The 20,959-nt window shown below is 45.7% G+C and overlaps 1 protein-coding gene across 1 annotated transcript in view; it reads right to left on the bottom strand.

The window, feature by feature from the left end:
- TNFRSF25 (TNF receptor superfamily member 25) overlaps positions 1-20,338 on the bottom strand; it is a 38,083-nt gene extending 17,745 nt beyond the window's left edge. The window contains exons 1-5 of the mRNA XM_044278363.1: positions 20,304-20,338; positions 14,857-15,046; positions 13,884-14,012; positions 9,847-9,984; positions 7,208-7,289 (exon numbers count right to left, since the gene is read on the bottom strand). Of these exons, the coding sequence (XP_044134298.1) occupies positions 7,208-7,289; positions 9,847-9,984; positions 13,884-14,012; positions 14,857-14,905 (398 nt within the window). The 5' untranslated portion in view covers positions 14,906-15,046; positions 20,304-20,338. The remainder of the gene's footprint in view (positions 1-7,207; positions 7,290-9,846; positions 9,985-13,883; positions 14,013-14,856; positions 15,047-20,303) is intronic.
- Between the last annotated feature and the right edge of the window lie 621 nt (positions 20,339-20,959).

The following is a 20,959-nucleotide window of genomic DNA, read 5'->3' as shown; positions in this document are numbered from 1 at the left end:
CACAAAAAATGATATAACCAAAGTACAATGGAGACAACAACTAAAACAGAGAATAAGCTATGGCTTACAACCCTGGAGGATTTAGAAACATGTTTTCTCATGTGAAGATTTAATAAAAGCTGGATTTTAATGGAAGGAGCTGTACAATGCTGCATACACCATTAACCCCTTCATGACCAGCCTCGAAAGGCCTTAAAGGGGTTGTCCAGTTTCAAGAGGAAGCCAGACATTCAGGGGATTGACCTGTAATTAAGAATAGATAATTGCTTACCTGACAGGATTCAGCAGGGCTTTCTTTACCCCCCTGCAGTGGTGACATTACATCGACAGCATGTGACCACTGCAGCCAATCACTGGCCTTGTCAGTGCACCACCGAGGCCAGTGATTGGCTGCGGTAGTCATATGTTGTCGATATGCCATCACCGCTGCAGCTAGACAAACATGGCTATTGGGAACCAGGATGGCAGCGTGGGATCTGTCAGGTAAGCAATCATCTAATCTTTATTACAGGTCGATCCTCTGAATAGTCTGGTTTCCACTTGAAACCAGACAACCCCTTTAATGACCAGGCACTTTTTTTGTAATTTAGTGCACATGGTGGTGTAAATTTTTTACTTTCTGGCTCACAAAATACGTTTTGCAATGTTTATTATGTGATACCTAGGGCTCTTTATTAACAGATTTTTTTGAGAATTTTATTAAGGAAAAACTGCAAACAAGTTAAAAAACATTTTTTTTTTTCAATCAATAACTCTAGTTTAACTCAATTTGTTCACTCATTTACAGAAGGAATAATAGAGGAACAATGTAATGCCACGTTCTAGAAAAGAAGCTCCACATGTGCTATTTTATGGGGAATACTAGTGTAACATCCCGGAGTTATGTTACTAAACACTTTTACCCTGCTACAGCCTGTTAAGTGTATTTGTGTAATTTAATATCACATCCTCAATAATGTGCATTTTCTAAGCATGTTACATGTATTTGCTGTAATTTCCAGGTACACCAGCAGGTGGCAGAAATGTGTTAGCAAGGTCTTAGGACAGTTTAGTATCTAAACTGGAATAGTACATTCCAGTTTAGCTCCCCCTCTTTGAGGAGGTGTGGAATGTTCCCACATCCTGCTTCATGGGGAGGAGAAGGAAGTTATAGTGAGTGTTCCAGCTCTCCCTGCAAGGGGAATGCTGTGCAAGTAGGAGCTCCCAGAAATAGGGATCCCAACCCAGGATCTTGTCTCGGTTGAGACCAGAGAGCATTCCCAGTCTGAGCCCTTCAGCCTCAACTGGTGACAAGCAAGCAGCCATTTCCAGAACTCCAGGACGAGCCATTCCCTGTGAGCATAACTGTGAGTACCATCCAGAGACCAGGAGAAGCCAAATTCCTTCCCAGCTAGTCAGTCCCATACACAGCAGAGGACAGACAGAGCAGAAGACAGATTCCTGCCAAATTCTCCAGGCACATAGTATAGAAGCAGAAGAGATATTGATCCCTGCCATACATTGCCAATACCTGCTAGGACCCAAGACTATTGCTGTATCTCATGTGGATTGATGCTGCCTCCAGTAAAGACAAGTTGAATTATATTTTAAGTCTGGATCTCATTTATTGCTACCAAGTTGCTCCATTACTCCTACTAGCACCACACTCATTTTATTGCAAGTGAGCCAGGATCCAGGAGTCCAGCCGTACCCAGGTAGGAGACACCGTTGACACTATACCCACTACTACACAGAGACATTACCCCACTCTGGCATTCCTCACCTGGTACGTGAGTTGCAACACCTTAAAGGGCCCTGAGATTGTACCCTGCGCACGCTGCAATTGGCGTCACAAACAAAAAACATAGACTATTATACCCATATCCGGACCCACTGCATATTTTGGCGTCCGCCTACCCGTACCACGGTCCTGCTCATTGCACTAGTATCTATTACAAACCGGATTCCCAAAAAGTTGGGACACTAAACAAATTGTGAATAAAAACTGAATGCAATGATGTGGAGATGGCAAATGTCAATATTTTATTTGTAATAGAACGTAGATGACAGATCAAACGTTTAATCCGAGTAAATGTATCATTTTAAAGGAAAAATACGTTGATTCAAATTTTCACGGTGTCAACAAATCCCCAAAAAGTTGGGACAAGTAGCAATAAGAGGCTGGAAAAAGTAAATTTGAGCATAACGAAAGGCTGGAAGACCAATTAACACTAATTAGGTCAATTGGCAACATGATTGGGTATAAAAAGAGCTTCTCAGAGTGGCAGTGTCTCTCAGAAGCCAAGATGGGTAGAGGATCACCAATTCCCACAATGTTGCACAGAAAGATAGTGGAGCAATATCAGAAAGGTGTTACCCAGCGAAAAATTGCAAAGACTTTGCATCTATCATCATCAACTGTGCATAACATCATCCGAAGATTCAGAGAATCTGGAACAATCTCTGTGCGTAAGGGTCAAGGCCGTAAAACCATACTGGATGCCCGTGATCTCCAGGCCCTTAAACGACACTGCACCACAAACAGGAATGCTACTGTAAAGGAAATCACTAAATGGGCTCAGGAATACTTCCAGAAACCATTGTCAGTGAACACAATCCACCGTGCCATCCGCCGTTGCCAGCTGAAACTCTACAGTGCAAAGAAGAAGCCATTTCTAAGCAAGATCCACAAGCTCAGGCGTTTTCACTGGGCCAGGGATGATTTAAAATGGAGTGTGGCAAAATGGAAGACTGTTCTGTGGTCAGACGAGTCACGATTCAAAGTTCTTTTTGGAAATCTGGGACGCCATGTCATCCGGACCAAAGAGGACAAGGACAACCCAAGTTGTTATCAACGCTCAGTTCAGAAGCCTGCATCTCTGATGGTATGGGGTTGCATGAGTGCGTGTGGCATGGGCAGCTTGCATGTCTGGAAAGGCACCATCAATGCAGAAAAATATATTCAGGTTCTAGAACAACATATGCTCCCATCCAGACGTCATCTCTTTCAGGGAAGACCCTGCATTTTTCAACAAGATAATGCCAGACCACATTCTGCATCAATCACAACATCATGGCTGCGTAGGAGAAGGATCCGGGTACTGAAATGGCCAGTCTGCAGTCCATAGGAAAAAATGCGTATAGCAGCACAACGAAAAATTCAAGTCTTATCTTGTGGTTGGGAGCCAGTCAGAAGTTCCCCCTTGGATGCGTCATATAGAAGAAACCGCAGCACTCTCCTGTCTTCAATTTAGTGGAATTTATTTCGCCAGCAAAAAAAAAAAATGTGACGTTTCGACCGTAAAGGTCTTTCTCAAGCAATGTTGCTTGAGAAAAACCTTTACGGTCGAAACGTCGCATTTTTTTTTTTGCTGGTGAAATAAATTCCACTGAATTGAAGACAGGAGAGTGCTGCGGTTTCTTCTATATGATGCAGTCTGCAGTCCAGATCTTTCATCTATAGAGAACATTTGCGTTTTTCTTCCTTGTGTGAGGCTTGATTTTTGCGGGACGACTTTTATCATTTTGGTGTAAATGGCACTTTTTGATCGCTTGTTATTACGTTTTTTCGGTGGCAACAAAATAATAAATTAGCAATTTTTTATTTTTTTTATGGCGTTCACAGTAGGGGATAATTTACATGACATTTATGTAGTCCGGGTCGTTACGGACGCGTCAATACCGAACATATGGAGAAGATTTTATTTATTTTTTGCATTTTTTCATTGAAAAGCGTATTTTCAATGGAAAAAAAAAGTGTCATTTTTTTTATGGGATTTTTTTATTGAATAAATGAGTATTTTTTTAACACTTAACAGTCCCACAAGGGGACTATAACAGACAGCTTTTTGATTGCTTTTAAAATGCAATGCACTATCCTTATAGTGGCAATGCGATTCTAACATTGACCAGCAGGCTGCGTCTCTCTGGCACAGCCTGCTGGAAATTACTGAAGGCTGTCTGGGGCCTACATCAGACCCCAGGCAGCCTTCACACACATCAGCAGCCCGCAATCGCATTTGCGGGGTGCCGATGGGAGACAGAGGGAGTCCGCTCCCTCTGTCAGCATTTTACATGCGGCTGGCGCCATTGCCCATGGCATTTAAAGTGTTAAACAGCCCGGATCGGCACTCCTGCCTCTCCTCATGTGAGAGCCGTGTCCCGCTCCACACGGGACCTATGCAGCACTTAGACTGGGCCACCGTAAAAAAGCGGCTGCCCAGCCTAAGGCCCCTTACTTACCACAATAAAAACACGTATGGGTGGACACTAAGGGGCTAAAAAAAAGTTAAAAAGAATAAATAAAATTTTCACATAAAAATTGCCCTTTTTTCCCATATCCACTTATTTATAACTGGTTAAAATATATATATTTAAATACACATAATTGGTATCACATGGAGGATTTTTTCTCCTGTGTAAAATAACGGATCTCTGACGGAACTGACAAAAACAAATGCAAAATGAGCACAATGGATGCTTAAAATAAACGATCCGTTTATTGTTTTCTGTTCTTCTGACATAAAAACAAAGTGGTGAACCCAGCCTAAGACATGAATAGCATTTTGCCATATGTTGTCAGTGTCCCATCAGTGGGGTCTGCATGCTGGAAATTCTTTATGGGTAAAACAAACTGGAAGCAGTACTAGGAAATTATTATGCCCCTGTATATTCAGTGACCAAATATGTAGCCTCCAAATAAGAGCTCACGCACACGACTGTAGCCTATTTTGCAGTCCGCAAATTAAAGGGGTTATCCCATCATAATGATCACTGTTAAATCTGTTAATTATTTGACAGTGATCATTTTTGTAAATATACTTTATTAAAAAATTCCCACCGATTAGGATAAAATTCATCCCCACTTATCTTATTGTTGTGACTCGGTCTCCCCTGGTTACGGCCACCACTCTTCTCTAAAATCCGATAGTCGCGCTTGCCCAGAAGACTCCTTCTTTTGGCCGGGCCACTCGCTGTTCTGAACGCGCACGCTGCCGCGCATGCGCGACGGTGACTTCTTCCCGGCCAGAATAGTACAGAGCTGCGAACGCGCACGCCGGCTCTGTACTATACTGGCCAGAGCCGTTCAGTCCAGTGCGCGGCCCGGCCGGGAGAAGACTTCAATCAAGATGAAGCCCGCCCCCAGCCAGAATCCAGGAAGTGAACACACGGTGGCAGCAGGTAAGTATAAAAACGCAAAGTGGGATAACCCCTTTAACGGATCTGCAAAACACAGATACCGGACGTTTGCATTGCGCATTTTGCGCAGTGGAATGTCTGGCCCATAATAGAGCAGTCCTATCCTTGTCCGTAATGCAGACAAGAATAGAACATGTCAAAAAACAGACATACGGATGTGGACAGCACACGATGTGCTGTCTGCATTTTTTGCGGCCCCATTGAAGTAAATAGGTCTGCATCTGATCTGCAAAAAATGCGAATCGGATGCGGACAAAAAATACATTTGTGTGCATGAGCACCTAAAGCTCAGCAGAGTTACTAGAAGCCAAAAGGGGCACAGCTACCTAGCACTGCTGCCACTTTATTTTACTAATTGGTGGGGGTCACAGAGTTTGGACTGGGAAGATGGCAAAATACATTTTAAAGGGAGTCTGTTACCAAAATATGACGTTATATACCACTTACATGACTCTCTAGCACACCTATCTATGATTCAATTATTCAAATGGTACCTCTGTAATTCTCTTCTGACTTTCACCAGCAGGAAAAACGCTGTTTAATCCATATGCAAATGAGGGCTCGCAAGTGCCCAGGGGCGGCGTTCAGTGTGTAGGTGCCCAGTGTCTTTTTATATTACTCCTCCCCAGCCTCTTCCTTGGTCCCTTGTGTAATCCACAGGACCGGTGTTCCGTTAGATTTCCCTGCCCAGTGAGATTTCCCTACCCTCGTCACTTCAGGCCTAACCGGACATGAGGTGAGGAAAATTTCACAGCAGAGTTAGCTGGACACCGGCCGACACTGCGCATGCGCCGGGAGCCTCACCAGTGGTTAAGTTAGGGGAAAAATTACGGGCCAGTGCCTGTGCTTTTTCCCTACCCTAACCGCTGGTGAGGCTCTCAGCGCATGAGAACATCCATTCGATCACCGCGCCTGTGGACTGGCCCGTAATTTTCCCCCACACCTCCGGCACACCTCCTCACGTCATGTCCGGTGCGGCTGGAAGTGACGAGGGTAGGGAAATCTCACGGGGTAGGGAAATCTAATGGAACACCGGTGTTCTTCCAGATTTCTATACCTTGCTAAAACGCTCTACCGGAAGTGACTCGGCCGCACCGGAAGTGACGCGGCCGCAGAGGAATCAGCTTAAGGAGGGTGTGTGCGGTGCTGCGCTAGCTCATATTCACTGGATTAGCAAAAAATCATTGTAGCGCCGCGGGAGAAGGACTTCATGTGCATGCGCGAAACCGTACACCGCGCGTGCGCGCTTAGGGGTAGGTAGATTTTCCAGCGCAAAATGTTCCATCAGATCTCCCTACCCCTGAGTGTGCACGCACACACGGACAAATCATTAGGAGCAGTTCATCCTTACCGCAGAGCTGAGTGCAGAATATCGAGGTCTCCGCATAGCAGGGCTGAGTGCTGGATATTGGGGGACACCGCTTATGTGGTGACCCCAATATCCAGCACTCAGCTCTGCGGTAAGGATGAACTGCTCCTGATGATTTGTGCGTGCGCACTCAGGGGTAGGGAGATCTGATGGAACATTTTGCGCCTTGAAAATCTAACTACCCCTAAGCGCGCACGCACGGTGTACGGTTTTGCGCATGCGCATGAAGTCCTTCTCCCGTGGTGCCGCAATAATTTTTTGCTAATCCAGTGGATGTGCACTTGCGCAGCGCCGCACACACCCTCCTCCAGCTGATTCCTGTGCGGCCGCGTCACTTCCGGTGCGGCTGCGTCACTTCTGGTATAGCGTTTTGGCAAGGTATAGAAATCTGGCAGTACACCGGCCGATATCCCGCACATGCACAGTGCACTGCCGGCGCGGGAATGCGCACTGTGATGCCAATTGTGGGCATGTCATTGCTACATGTAGTGCGCATGCACCAGCACCGGCGTGAAACCAGTGACTAGTGTGTGGACCAGAAGCAAACAGGAGGACTGGAGGACGGCGCATGCACACTACTACTACAAAACAATTAGATTTGGTCAGGATTGTGGTTAAAAACCAAATTTTATATGTTAATCCATGCTACATATCACTTACGGAAGACAGGACGAGCACTCATTATTTTCTTCATAGAAACCAGGCAGGCAGCCGCCACATTGCGTATTGCTTCTGGTGGAGCCTAATTGGATAAATATATATGAGTGGTGAGTACATATAGAATATAGATATATGTCTCCCTCTGACTGAAATAAAGTTCCAGAGTTTAAAAATGTGCACAATGGGATGAGCATGTAAAACTGTTATCTGTCCATTAGGTGGCAGAAGTGAGACAGTGAATCTGATGACACTTGCTGACCTCATCAGATAACATCCTACTGCAGAGATCAGCAACCATCAGCACTCCAGCTGTTGGGAGTTGCAGTTTCACCACATCTGGAGTGCCGAAGGTTGCTGCCCCTGGTTTACCTAGTCAGCACAATGGTTCTTTACAGAGCGCAGGGAGGCAAGTTACCATTTTGAACATCTAATTCGGCCTAAAGACTACATCTCACCCTTTCCCCAGGACATTTTACAGAATACATTGTTACTTGGATACCTGTCCCCAATAAAATAATCAGGTGAGTGGTCCGGTCACTGTCTCCCTCAACATCAACATTTAATGGAAATGTGTCAGCCAAAATGTTTTCTGCCAGTTGAAGGGGTTGTCCCATTAAAAATACTCTACATTTTCCAAACCAGCACCTGAATCTGAATACATTTGTAATTGCATGTAAAAAAATGTAATAAAATGTATCTGTATAGCGCCACCCGCTGCTTGTTCTTTTTCTTATTTCTTTTCTGGCTCACCGAGAAGGCCGCACATGCTCAGTTTCATCCTTCAACTGACTATGATGTCAGCTTCTCTCCCTGCTTTGATGGTGTTTGGTGCACAAGCCTAAGAGAGCAGATATGGGTCTGTACACGAGGCCACGCCCCCTGCACTGCAGTTTGCTGCTGTCTGCCCTGTGTCTCGCTCTCCCTGGATTCTTCCGGAAACTTTAACCCCTTCTGCAGCACAAACTCAGGGCTTGAGGCTTTCCTGAGTAGCTGCAGGCAGTGAAGAGACTGAAGGATCCTCATCCTGCAGACACAGAGCTGACAGACTGGATGATTTCTGCAGAGCACTGCACAAGAGCAGGTAGGGGAAAGATCAGGGCTGCACTATTATTCACTCCCTTTGCAGAGCAGGGGGAGGGGCACAAATATTCACGAGCAAAACCTCAGAGATTGCTGTTATTGAAGGTAAACAAAGGGCCAGAAGAGAACCAGGGAAATGAGGAAATATTATTTTTTGCCTAAAACTTGCTTAGCTAAAGGTACTGTCACACTTGCGTTGTTTGATTCCGGCAGGCAGTTCCCTTGTCTGGATCCTGATCAGTCAGAAAAATGCCTGATCAGTCAGAAAAATGCATAACATCACCAAAAAATCTATAAAAACACATTTAACATAAAAACATTTAACATTTACACAATGGGTCAATTTCTGATGATTTTCCGAGATAATTAAAAATACCGAACAAGAATCCGAATGATGTTATACTAGGGCTACATTCACATATCCAATGTGTACTCTGGTAGTCTGCTGTGGCAAGGGAACAGACCACCGCAGTACATCATATCTGGTATAGCCAGGCACTGTTGGATCCCCATTACAACGATATCGGTTCAGAAGATATCAGCGTTTATGCTGCATTTATGCTGAAAATAGCTAGATCCCCGCCAGATCCCATTATAGTCAATAGGGATCCGGTGGTATCTGGCTATGCCGGATACGATGTACTCCATTGCTGGGACTCGGACCCCCGCTGCTCTGACAATGATGACCTATGCTCAGGATAGGTCATCACTATCCCTTCCCGGATAACCCCTTTGACTCTCCCCAGCGGCATACTTAGAATAGAGGGGTCCTATAGAAAAGATCAGAAGATCAGCTCCTCACTATGGAACCAGGTTTGGTCACACGGGAATAGAAAGGTCCCCTGGTACTAAGATGATTACAAGGTGCTCTGCAGTTGGGATTCCCAAAGCTTTTCAACAAGGGTTCAGTTCCCCCAACAAAGGGAACACATCCGTCCCGATTAAAGGGAATCTGTCAGGAGTTTTCTGTCTTTTCCTGAGGGCAGCATAAACTGATGACAGATACCTTGAGCAAAACGTTTGGTTACTTTCTTGAACTGACCCTGTAGTTTGTTTAAAATCTGTATTGAGCAGCCCCTGGAGTGCTGGAATCCACTCAATATAGTGCTCAAACTCTGGAGCCCTCCCATTCACGAGCTCACGGCTCTCCAACCGCTGATTGCTATAGGAAGAGCTGTCAATCAGCAGTAGGGGGGGGCGGAGTGCCGCGCGTGAGCAGTGTACTGAGCGGACTCCCGCGCTTCCTCTCATTGTCGAGCTGCTCAAAACTGATATTAGCAAAACAACTGGGGCAGTTCCAGAAAGTGACCTGATGTTTTCTGAGGGTCTCTTTCACCAGTTTCTACAGCCCTCAGATAGGGACATAAGGCTGGTGACAGATTCCCTTTAAGATTAAATCAGTGTAATGCATGGACATGACGGGTCCTCCAGAGAGAGGGGCGCTCTTTGTAGCTGCTTTCCACTGTGGCTAAAAGAGGAGGATCGAGGAACCCGCGTTAATACAGAATTGTATTAACGCAGTGAAAGCACATTGTCTAAGCCAGACAATCCATACTCACAATTCTGGATGGTGCTTCGATTGTTGCACTTTGTACATGCTTTGCATATTCTTTGCTCCTCGTACCAGTAAAAACTTTCTTTACACACACATTCTGCATTGGTTGTTTCAGAGCAGCTCACCTTTTCAACTTCTGTGTCTGTCAAAGAAAGGTTGGGATAGGCTAGAATCTCTTTGCAAATCTTGTTCTCATGACTTTACCATAACTGGACTTCTATACAGGGCCGTTTCTTGGGCGGGCGGGCCGGGCAGCCGCCCGGGGCGCTGTCAGAAGGGGGGCGCCAGCAGGGCACAGCAGGAGATGAGCGCTGCACTTCCATTGTGGAAGCGCTCACTCATCTCCAAAGTCATCTCATCTGTATCGCCGTCCTCGGGACGGCAATACAAATGTCTGTAATGCGGCAGGGCAGAGAGAGGTGTGTCTCCTCCCTGTTCCTCTGATAGGCTGCCAGCACTAGGCCGGTGCAGGCGGCGCGATGACGCCATCGCGCCGCCTGAGCCAGCGAGGGACACAGGCCGGAAGAGGCTGCATCGCATCCTGGAGGAGGTAAGTATACGTTTATTTTTATTTTTTTATATGTAAAATGACAATCCTGGCACATAAGGGGGGCTGCTGGGCTGGCACAGACATAAGGGGGCTGCTGGGCTGGCACAGATATAAGGAGGGCTGCTGGCACATAAGGGGGGATACTGGCTACTGGCGCATAAGGGGGGCTGCTGGCACATAAGGGGGGCTTCTGGCACAGACATAAGGGGGCCTGCTGGCACAGACATAAGGGGGGCTGCTGGCACATAAGGGGGGATACTGGCTACTGGCGAATAAGGGGGGCTGCTGGCACATAAGGGGGGCTTCTGGCACAGACATAAGGGGGCCTGCTGGCACAGACATAAGGGGGGCTGCTGGCACATAAGGGGGGATACTGGCTACTGGCACATAAGGGGGGCTGCTGGCACATAAGGGGGGCTACTGGCACATAATGGGGGCTTCTGGCACAGACAGTAGGAGGGCTGCTGGCACATATGGGGGCTACTGGCACATGATAGGGGGGCTACTGGCACATGATAGGGGGGCACTCAGGCTACTGGCACATGATGGTGGGGGCACATCTTACTGGCACATGATATGGGGGCACATCTTACTGGTACATGATTGGGGTGCATCTATTGGGGCACTTATTACTGGCACATTATTGGGTGGCACTATAGGGACATCTACAGAGGCTAAAAAGAAGGGGTATTTTATATGGGAGCTCTGTATAGGGGCATTTTATACTGGGACACATTATGGTGGGTACTATGGGGAAGGGGGGAGAGGAGCACTATGGGGTCATCTATGGGGCCACTGAGAAGGGGTATTTTATATTGGTACATTATGGGGACATTAGCTTAACTGGGGCATCACAAGGGGGTATGTTTTGCACATTATAAGGAGAATTATTACTACTGGGGGGGCATTATGGTGGGCTTTATTACCCCCCATGGTATGACCCCCTAGTAGCAGCACCAGCCTCTCTCTGCTCTGCTATCCCTCTGCCCCTTAATCCTTATTATGAAATCTTTCTCATTACGATAAAACACAACATCAGCTCCACCGAGCCCCCGGCCAAAGTGTTGAAGTGGCATCCGAGATCCCCAAGGGCCAAGTAATTGTAAGTTTTCATGTGAAATATGTTTATGTTATACACATATAGCATACACTGTGCCACACAATATACAGTATACCGCTACACTGTGCCCCACAATATACAGTATACCGCTACACTGTGCCACACAATATACAGTATACCGCTACACTGTGCCCCACAATATACAGTATACCTCTACACTGTGCCACACAATATACAGTATACCTCTACACTGTGCCACACAATATACAGTATACCTCTACACTGTGCCACACAATATACAGTATACCTCTACACTGTGCACACAATATACAGTATACCTCTACACTGTGCCACACAATATACAGTATATCTCTACACTGTGCCACACAATATACAGTATACCGCTACACTGTGCCCCGCAATATACAGTATACCTCTACACTGTGCACACAATATACAGTATACCTCTACACTGTGCCACACAATATACAGTATATCTCTACACTGTGCCACACAATATACAGTATACCGCTACACTGTGCCCCGCAATATACAGTATACCGCTACACTGTGCACACAATATACAGTATATCTCTACACTGTGCCCCACAATATACAGTATACCTCTACACTGTGCCCCACAATATACAGTATACCTCTACACTGTGCCACACAATATACAGTATACCTCTACACTGTGCACACAATATACAGTATACCTCTACACTGTGCCACACAATATACAGTATATCTCTACACTGTGCCACACAATATACAGTATACCGCTACACTGTGCCCCGCAATATACAGTATACCGCTACACTGTGCACACAATATACAGTATATCTCTACACTGTGCCACACAGTATACAGTTTACCTCTACACTGTGCCCCACAATATACAGTATACCTCTATACTGTGCACACAATATACAGTATACCTCTACACTGTGCCCCACAATATACAGTATACCTCTACACTGTGCCACACAATATACAGTATACCGTTACACTGTTCCACACAATATACAGTATACCGCTACACTGTGCCACACAATATACAGTATACCTCTATACTGTGCCACACAATATACAGGATACCGCTACACTGTGCCACACAATGTACAATATACCTCTACACTGTGCCACACAATATACAGTATACCTCTATACTGTGCACACAATATACAGTATACCTCTACACTGTGCCCCACAATATACAGTATACCTCTACACTGTGCACACAATATACAGTATACCTCTACACTATGCCCCACAATATACAGTATACCTCTACACTGTGCCCCACAATATACAGTATACCTCTACACTGTGCACACAATATACAGTATACCTCTACACTGTGCCCCACAATATACAGTATACCGCTACACTGTGCCCCACAATATACAGTATACCTCTACACTGTGCCACACAGTATACAGTTTACCTCTACACTGTGCCCCACAATATACAGTATACCTCTATACTGTGCACACAATATACAGTATACCTCTACACTGTGCCCCACAATATACAGTATACCTCTACACTGTGCCACACAATATACAGTATACATCTACACTGTGCCACACAATATACAGGATACCGCTACACTGTGCCACACAATGTACAGTATACCTCTACACTGTGCCACACAATATACAGTATACCTCTATACTGTGCACACAATATACAGTATACCTCTACACTGTGCCCCACAATATACAGTATACCTCTACACTGTGCACACAATATACAGTATACCTCTACACTATGCCCCACAATATACAGTATACCTCTACACTGTGCCCCACAATATACAGTATACCTCTACACTGTGCACACAATATACAGTATACCTCTACACTGTGCCCCACAATATACAGTATACCTCTACACTGTGCCCCACAATATACAGTATACCTCTACACTGTGCACACAATATACAGTATACCTCTACACTGTGCACACAATATACAGTATACCTCTACACTGTGCCCCACAATATACAGTATACCTCTACACTGTGCCCCACAATATACAGTATACCTCTACACTGTGCACACAATATACAGTATACCTCTACACTGTGTAGAGGTTAGGCTCCATTCACACGAGTTTTTTTGAGAGAAATTTTACCTGGAAACTGCACTGCTTCTATACATAGTGACAGCACACCTTTTATGTATTTTATACACTTATATAGCGCAAAATATTTTCCGCACCCAATGTATGGTGAGCTGTGAAGAGAACGCAGCGTTCACAGGAGCTCCGGTGAGCCGCTGATCTGATATTAATGACGTGGACAGGTCATCAATATCAAATACTCGGATAGCCCTTCCATCCTAACAATGATATGACGTGCCATAATGTAACGCCTCAGTTTATACATGTATACTTCTATATACATCTGTAGAGAGTACGTTACCTAAATCACAGGTGGTACACAGTTTGCATTTAGTTAAGTAGTTACTGTATGCAAGGTAAGTTCCCTCATCACAGGGTTTACATACAGGATCCTGCAAAGGAGCGGCACACGGTTTCTCCACATATTGTCCTGAAAGACACAAAAAACAGCAACATTTAAAATTCCCTATTAGGGCAATCTGACAATTGACATAGGCACAATATAATGATTCATGACCACCAGCAGCTGGATTCCCCTGCAAAAATAGCTGAAGGTGTCCCCCTGCTGGACACGATTATTGCCAAGATATCTCTATGTCAAATAGCATAGTGTGCACTGAGAATTCAAATCATAACAGATTATGACAATGGAGTCATATATCATTTGCATACTAGTCTGCTATATACAAGAATACAGGAACAATGCCCCTTATGTACAATAATATAACTACTATAATACTGCCCCCTATGTACAAGAATATAGCTACAGAGAGTAGCTATAGAGGGTTCAGAGGAGGGCAACTGAAGTAATAACTGGAATGGGTGGACTACAGTACCCAGAAAGATTATCAAAATTAGGTCTCTTGGGCACGAACATATTTTTATTCCGTGTCCATTCCGCATTTTGCGGACCGCACATTGCCAGCACTCTCATAGAAAGTGCCTTTTCTTGTCCGCAATTGCGGACAAAAATAGGACATGTTCTATTTTTTTGCCGAACGGAAGTGTGGATCCGGAAGTGCGGATCCGCAAATGCGGATGCAGACAGCACATTCCGTCCCTCTTAAAAATGAATGCGTCCGCACCTGTTCTGCAAAATTGCGGAACGGATGCGGACGTGTGAATGGACCCTAATACTTATGTACAAGAATGTAACTACTATAACACTGCCTCCTATGTACATGAATATAACTACTATATTACTGTTCTATATGGACAAGAATATAACCTATAAAGTCAGAGTCTCTGATTCACATTGCATATTCTGAGCTCACCCATGGGGCACAGCCTGCAGCAGCGTTTGGCCTCTGCATCAAAAAACATTTCTTTACCACAGGACGACCGCTTGTAGCGTTGGAGGCTGTTGAATAGCCGGCTTATTTCATCATTACTGAAGTTAAATCTGTTGCTGCTCTTCTTTAGTGTATTTGTGTTTTTATGAAGAACTGATTCCGTGAAAAAAACCTAAAAGTGAAAAGGGGACATTGATTAAGATTGGTGCTTTACATGATGGTCTTAATCATTGGCATCAGATGCACCATAATTATTAATAGGCGCATGTGCAGTGTTACGTCAGTGGTACCAGGAGATCATAAGGCTTCACATGAGCTGTCAGCTGATGGAACACATGAGGGACTGTCTGCATATAGATGGATTTTTTAAGCACATGTATCACAAAAACTGATAAAAATGTTTAATAAAGGCCAATTGGAAAATATTATTTTTAACCCAAAATGAGTAAAATGCGCTAATTAAAAAAATTGCTCCTAAGGTGTCCATAGCCTTAGGTACCTGGACACACTTTACAAGCACACTGTGGACGTTGCTAAAGATCTATGTCCTGTTAATGACAACAACCTGTGAAAAAAGTAAGTTATTCTGACATTGGGGGCCACCCTGTGGTTGCATAGTTAAAGAAAAGTGTTGCACCCCTATTTCTGGATGCTTTTGCAAAATTAATTTGGAGAAGTGTAGCATGAGGAATATTGCTTTAGAGAAAGATCTTGGCCTGATAACGGTTACTGCAGATGAGTAACCTGTGAGAACTGAGGAAATTGCCTATTGTGTAAGAACCGCTACACTGCACCGCCACCTCCTCGCTAGCTGCCAAGGGACACTGCCTTGCATCACAGCGACCACCAACACCAGGGGCACTCGAGCCACCACCAGGCAGGAGATCCTGAACACCAGGGGGTGCCCCGGAGGGAGCAAAAGGTTCGCTTTTCACATACTGCATGACCCAGGGAGCATCTGAACTATGAGTACAACTACTCCCATCCTACTTACCTCCCCTGCAGCATATGCATTTTAAAGGGGTTGTCCGATTTTTTAAAATATTGATGACCTAACTGCACAGACCCCCTGCCGATCAGCCGTTTTAAGTGAAAGCAGCGGCTCTCTCCATTGTTTAACTGCTCGCTGTCGCAACCACAGTGGGGAGCAGGAGTAATTACATCTCAGCAGTCCTATTCACTTCTATGGTGATAGGTCATCAATATAAAAAAGTGATGCAACTGTGCATGTCCTTACCCCATAACTGAAACATAACACCTTCAAGTGATTTGGTGTAGATTTCAGGTGTAATCTACTGCAGTTTCTTGACATAGATTCTAAAAATGGGCAAGGCCTCTGTGCCTGGACCAACACTATCTACTCCTCCTCAGCTAAATTTTTGGAAAAGTGGTGAGTAGGGCACAAAACCCCCCAAAAGTCCAAACATTTTGTGCAAGTAAGGCATGAGCCATACTTTGTGACTTTTTGTTGCTAGTTTTCTGGTGTAAAGTGCTAGGGTTTTTTTGGAGTGTTTTATGATGACCTTATACTGACACCTTGGCCGATCAGCTGTTTGAAGCACCGCTGCACTATTGTGAGTGCCACAGCCTCTTCCTAGGCAAGTGACATCAATCTCATCAGTCACATGATCTGGGTGCAGCTCTGCCCTATTCAAATAGTTGGGGCTGAGCTTCAATACTACACACAGCCACTATCCAATGTACGGTTCTGTGCTTGGTGTGGTGCCGGGCATCGACACCCACCAATCACATACTGATGACCTATCTTGAGGATGTCATCAGTGTAAAACACTCAGAAAACCCTTTAAACCTTTTCTGATTTCTGGCTGCCTGCAGCCACCACTAGGGGTAGCTAACTGCAGATTTATACAGCCAGTACTGAGCGGAATGCGAGCTGCATTTTTTATGCAGTGAGTTCCCTCCAGTCACGACTGCAGGTACTGGCGTCACCATAAGGCCTCAGGCCTCATGCACACGACCGTATGTATTTTGCAGTCCACAAAAAACGTATCAGCAAAATATACAGATGACGTCCATGCGCATTCCGTATTTTGCGGAACAGAACAGCTGGCCCCTAATAGAACAGTCCTATCCTTGTCCGTAATGCAGACAATAATAGGACAATTTCTATATTTTTTGTGGAACGGACATACGGAAACGGAATGCACACGGAGTAACTTCCGTGGTTTTTTTTTGCGGACCCATTGAAATGAATGCTTCCACATACGTTTTGCAAAAAAAGGAACAGACATGGAAAGAAAATACATTCGTATGTGTAAGGGTCAGCCCCTAGAATACTGTTCTTTGCACAGATATCTACAATATGGTGTTACATAGACTGTAATGACTTATTTCAGCCACTAGAGGCCACTGTGGCTCTGACAAAGAGGAAGCTGAACTGTTTCTGAGATACACAAGAGGTAGGCGGAGCCAGAGGTTCCCGGGGTTTGAGTCCTGGCTAGAGGTGGGAGTGCCCTGGGAGCTGTGAGAGGATGGCTGCCATGTTAGGAGCCAAGTAAAGGTTAGTGATGGGACATGGAGCCTGACTGATGGAGTCCTGAGAAGCTGGCTGTGCTGGAGACAGGCCAAGATAGACTCTGAACTGAAGTGCTGCAGCTGTGACCCAGAGAAAGAGACTACACAGTGTGTTACAGAGGAGTGGGACCGTGTGTAGAGACCAGCCGGATCCTGCCTGCCAGAGGTGGAGAGCTGCATCTGTTGTGACCAGAGAGAGAAAGACAGACAAGCAAGCAACCGGACCTGGAGCCAGACTGCATCTTATTGGATCCAAGAGAATCTGCAGAACTGTGAGTGGCACCGGTGCTTATCTGGGATAGGTTATAGAGTCAGGGACTTAGTCAGTGCGCTGTAGAAGCGTCCCCTGGGTAGCAGGGCTAGATAGGTAATTGGTAGTGAGAGTAGCCTGCAAGCTGACTGCTTGCTGTTTAGATTATTCTGTGTCTATGCAAAATCTCATTACCACTGTTGTTGTGTTATGTTCACCTGTTCATACCATTTCTGTCATTGACCCATTGTGCCGCTGGTGCGGTGGTACTGTATTGTTACTCAGGTTTTCTGGCAGTTTCATTTTGCTCCTTAATAAAGCCGGCTTTTGCTTCAGTCTCCTTGTCTGCTGTACTGTACTTGAATCCTGCTTTGCGGTCTCTCCCTCCTCTGACCGCTACATATGCATGAGCCCTAAGCATGGGATTTGAAGCAGCTCTGTGACAGTAGTCCTCAACACTAGTGATGAGCGAACTTCTGTTTTAAGTTCGGCGTCTAAAGTTCGGCTTCCGGTTAGCGGAGAATCCCGATATGGATCCCGATATGGATTCCGACTTCCGTTGTGGTCCGTGGTAGCGGAATCAATAATCGGCCATTATTGATTCCGCTACCACAGACCACAACGGAAGTCGGAATCCATATCGGGATCCATATCGGGATTCTCCGCTAACCGGAAGCCGAACTTTAGACGCCGAACTAAAAACAGAAGTTCGCTCATCACTACTCACCACAGTCTCTGTAGCGATCTGATGCATAGCCTCTATAGTAGAGCCACCACGTCCTTTGCACAGTTAGGCATTGCCCAACACATGAAGAAACCATCAACCCACAACTAATTTCTCTAGGAGTAGAAACTACAGCAGAGAAACTGTGGGGAAACCAAATTAAGCAGCCCGCCTGTCTTATGTCAGTCTGTGCCTCCTGCTCCACAGACAGTACTCCAGCATTAATGGAGGTTGGAGTAAAATGTATTATATGTCATATGATTTGTCGTGCTATGTGCGTTTCATCCACCATGAGATGCCAGAGTAGAAAAGCTGAGTTGTGGATTAAATAATGTATTCTGTGGCCATGGTATAGAAATGAGTATTGCTATGTGCTGACATTAAGGAAACCTCTGGTGGTATTTAATCCCTATTGGGAGGCACAGACCCAGGGAAGTAGGCCGATAGGCAGCGCATGGGAAGAGGATGTAAACCTTATTGTTTATTAATTGTAATTTACTGTATTGTGATCGAGCACTGTGAACAGTGGCAGGAACTGCAAGAATGCCGACAACAGCTGAGCTGAGTTAGGCCTCTTTCACACTTGCGTTGTCCGGATCCGGCGTGTACTCCACTTGCCGGAATTACACGCCGGATCCGGAAAAACGCAAGTGTACTGAAAGCATTTGAAGACGGATCCATCTTCAAAATGCTTTCAGTGTTACTATGGCACCCAGGATGCTATTAAAGTCCTGGTTGCCATAGTAGTAGTGGGGAGCGGGCGAGCAGTATACTTACAGTCCGTGCGGCCCCCGGGGCGCTCCAGAGTGACGTCAGAGCGCCCCATGCGCATGGATCATGTGATCCATGCGATCACGTCATCCATGCGCTTGGGGCGCCCTGACATCACTCTGGAGCGCCCCGGGAGCCGCACGGATGGTAAGTATGCTGCTCCCCGCTCCCCACTACACTTTACCATGGCTGTGAGGACTTTAGCGTCCCGGCAGCCATGGTAACCATTGAGAAAAAGCTAAACGTCGCATCCGGCAATGCGCCGAAACGATGTTTAGCTTAAGGCCGGATCCGGATCAATGCCTTTCAATGGGCATTCATTCCAGATCCGGCCTTGCAGCAAGTGTTCCGGATTTTTGGCCGGAGCAAAAAGCGCAGCATGCTGCGCTATTTGCTGCGGCCAAAAAACGTTCCGTTCCGGAACGGAAGACATCCTGATGCATCCTGAAGGACGGGCTGTCCATTCAGAATGCATTAGGATAATCCTGATCAGTATTCTTCCGGCATAGAGCCCCAACGACGGAACTCTATGCCGGAAGACAATAACGCAGATGTGAAAGAGCCCTTAGAGGTCAGTGTTGGGGTCCTGTCTCAAGTGTCTTCAGCCTGGGAGCATGTTCCTGAGAGTCCATATTTTGAGGTGGAGATAGAGCCGCAGGCTAGTCATGTTTAGGCAGCATAGACAGGAAGCTGGGAAAGCAATGCAGCTGGTAAGAGAAGGCCATCTTAATACTGCATGGTAGTTAGCTAGCAAGTGGAGGTTAGTGCTTCTTGTCAATTGGCACACCACCTCAGAGTCAGGATAAGGGCAGAGACAAATCAACACCAGAAGCAGGAGAAGGGTAGCCTGAAGAAGAGGTAGCAGACTTGCTTTTCATAGTTCCTGTACCCTGGAGCAGAAGAGGACCTGTAGAAAAGCCTGGTCAGAACTAGAAAGACCAGCCAGCCTGCTGCACTATAAGCTATACACTATCTGTGTGGAGAGAAATACCATGATTGGTGAGAGACAGTTTTTAATATACAGTAATTTATTAAAAGTTTTGTTTTATGTAGCTCTTTTTCCAAGGTTAAAGGGAACCTGTCATATCATGAGCACCAATAACTAACCGCATTGCCCCACAGAATAATGGAAACACATTTCAGACATACCTTGGAGCACTCTGTGTCCTTCCATGTCCAGAAAAAGTGCTTTTATTCTTCTGGAAAACAGCTCCCAAGTCCTCGGCTGGGAGAGGCTTGCTGTTCCCTGTGCCCAAAGCAAACCAGACTTAGGCTAGTTTCACACAAGCACATTACAGGTAAGCCGGAAGCTACCGCCTTACTCTTGTGTGCCATTCTTGGCATGTTTGCCCGGTTGCGGCTGGATTTCCGCCAGTCTCCATTATAGTTGATGGGGCCAGCGGGTATCACGTAGCATCCGCCAGTGCTGGAACCAGATATCTCCAGCAGGCTGCTCCCTGCTACAACAGCCTGCCAGAGATGTCTGATGCTAGTATAAAACTAGGAGAGGAGAGGGCTGCTTTAGCTGCTCATATCTTGAGATTGGTAGCAGCCCTCCCCTTTTCTTGGGAGCTGTTTTCTAGGAGAATAAAAGCACCTTTCTGGACATGGAATAAAGACACAAAGTACATACAGGTATGTTTGGAATTTGTTTGCAATCTTTGGTGGGGCAATGCTCTTAGTTATATAATGGTGAAAAGGATGCGACTGTTACTATAGACTTGGCCAATGTCTGTAACCACAAAGTCCGTTGCCCCACATGTTATCAGCAAAAGCCCCTGTTCAATGTTACAATTGTGTCCACC

Source organism: Bufo gargarizans, chromosome 2 (genome assembly GCF_014858855.1).
Source record: "Bufo gargarizans isolate SCDJY-AF-19 chromosome 2, ASM1485885v1, whole genome shotgun sequence".
Classification (NCBI taxonomy): Eukaryota; Metazoa; Chordata; class Amphibia; order Anura; family Bufonidae; genus Bufo; species Bufo gargarizans.
The sequence above is the reverse complement of the archived record's forward strand: the minus strand, read 5'-3'. Positions and strand labels throughout refer to the sequence as shown.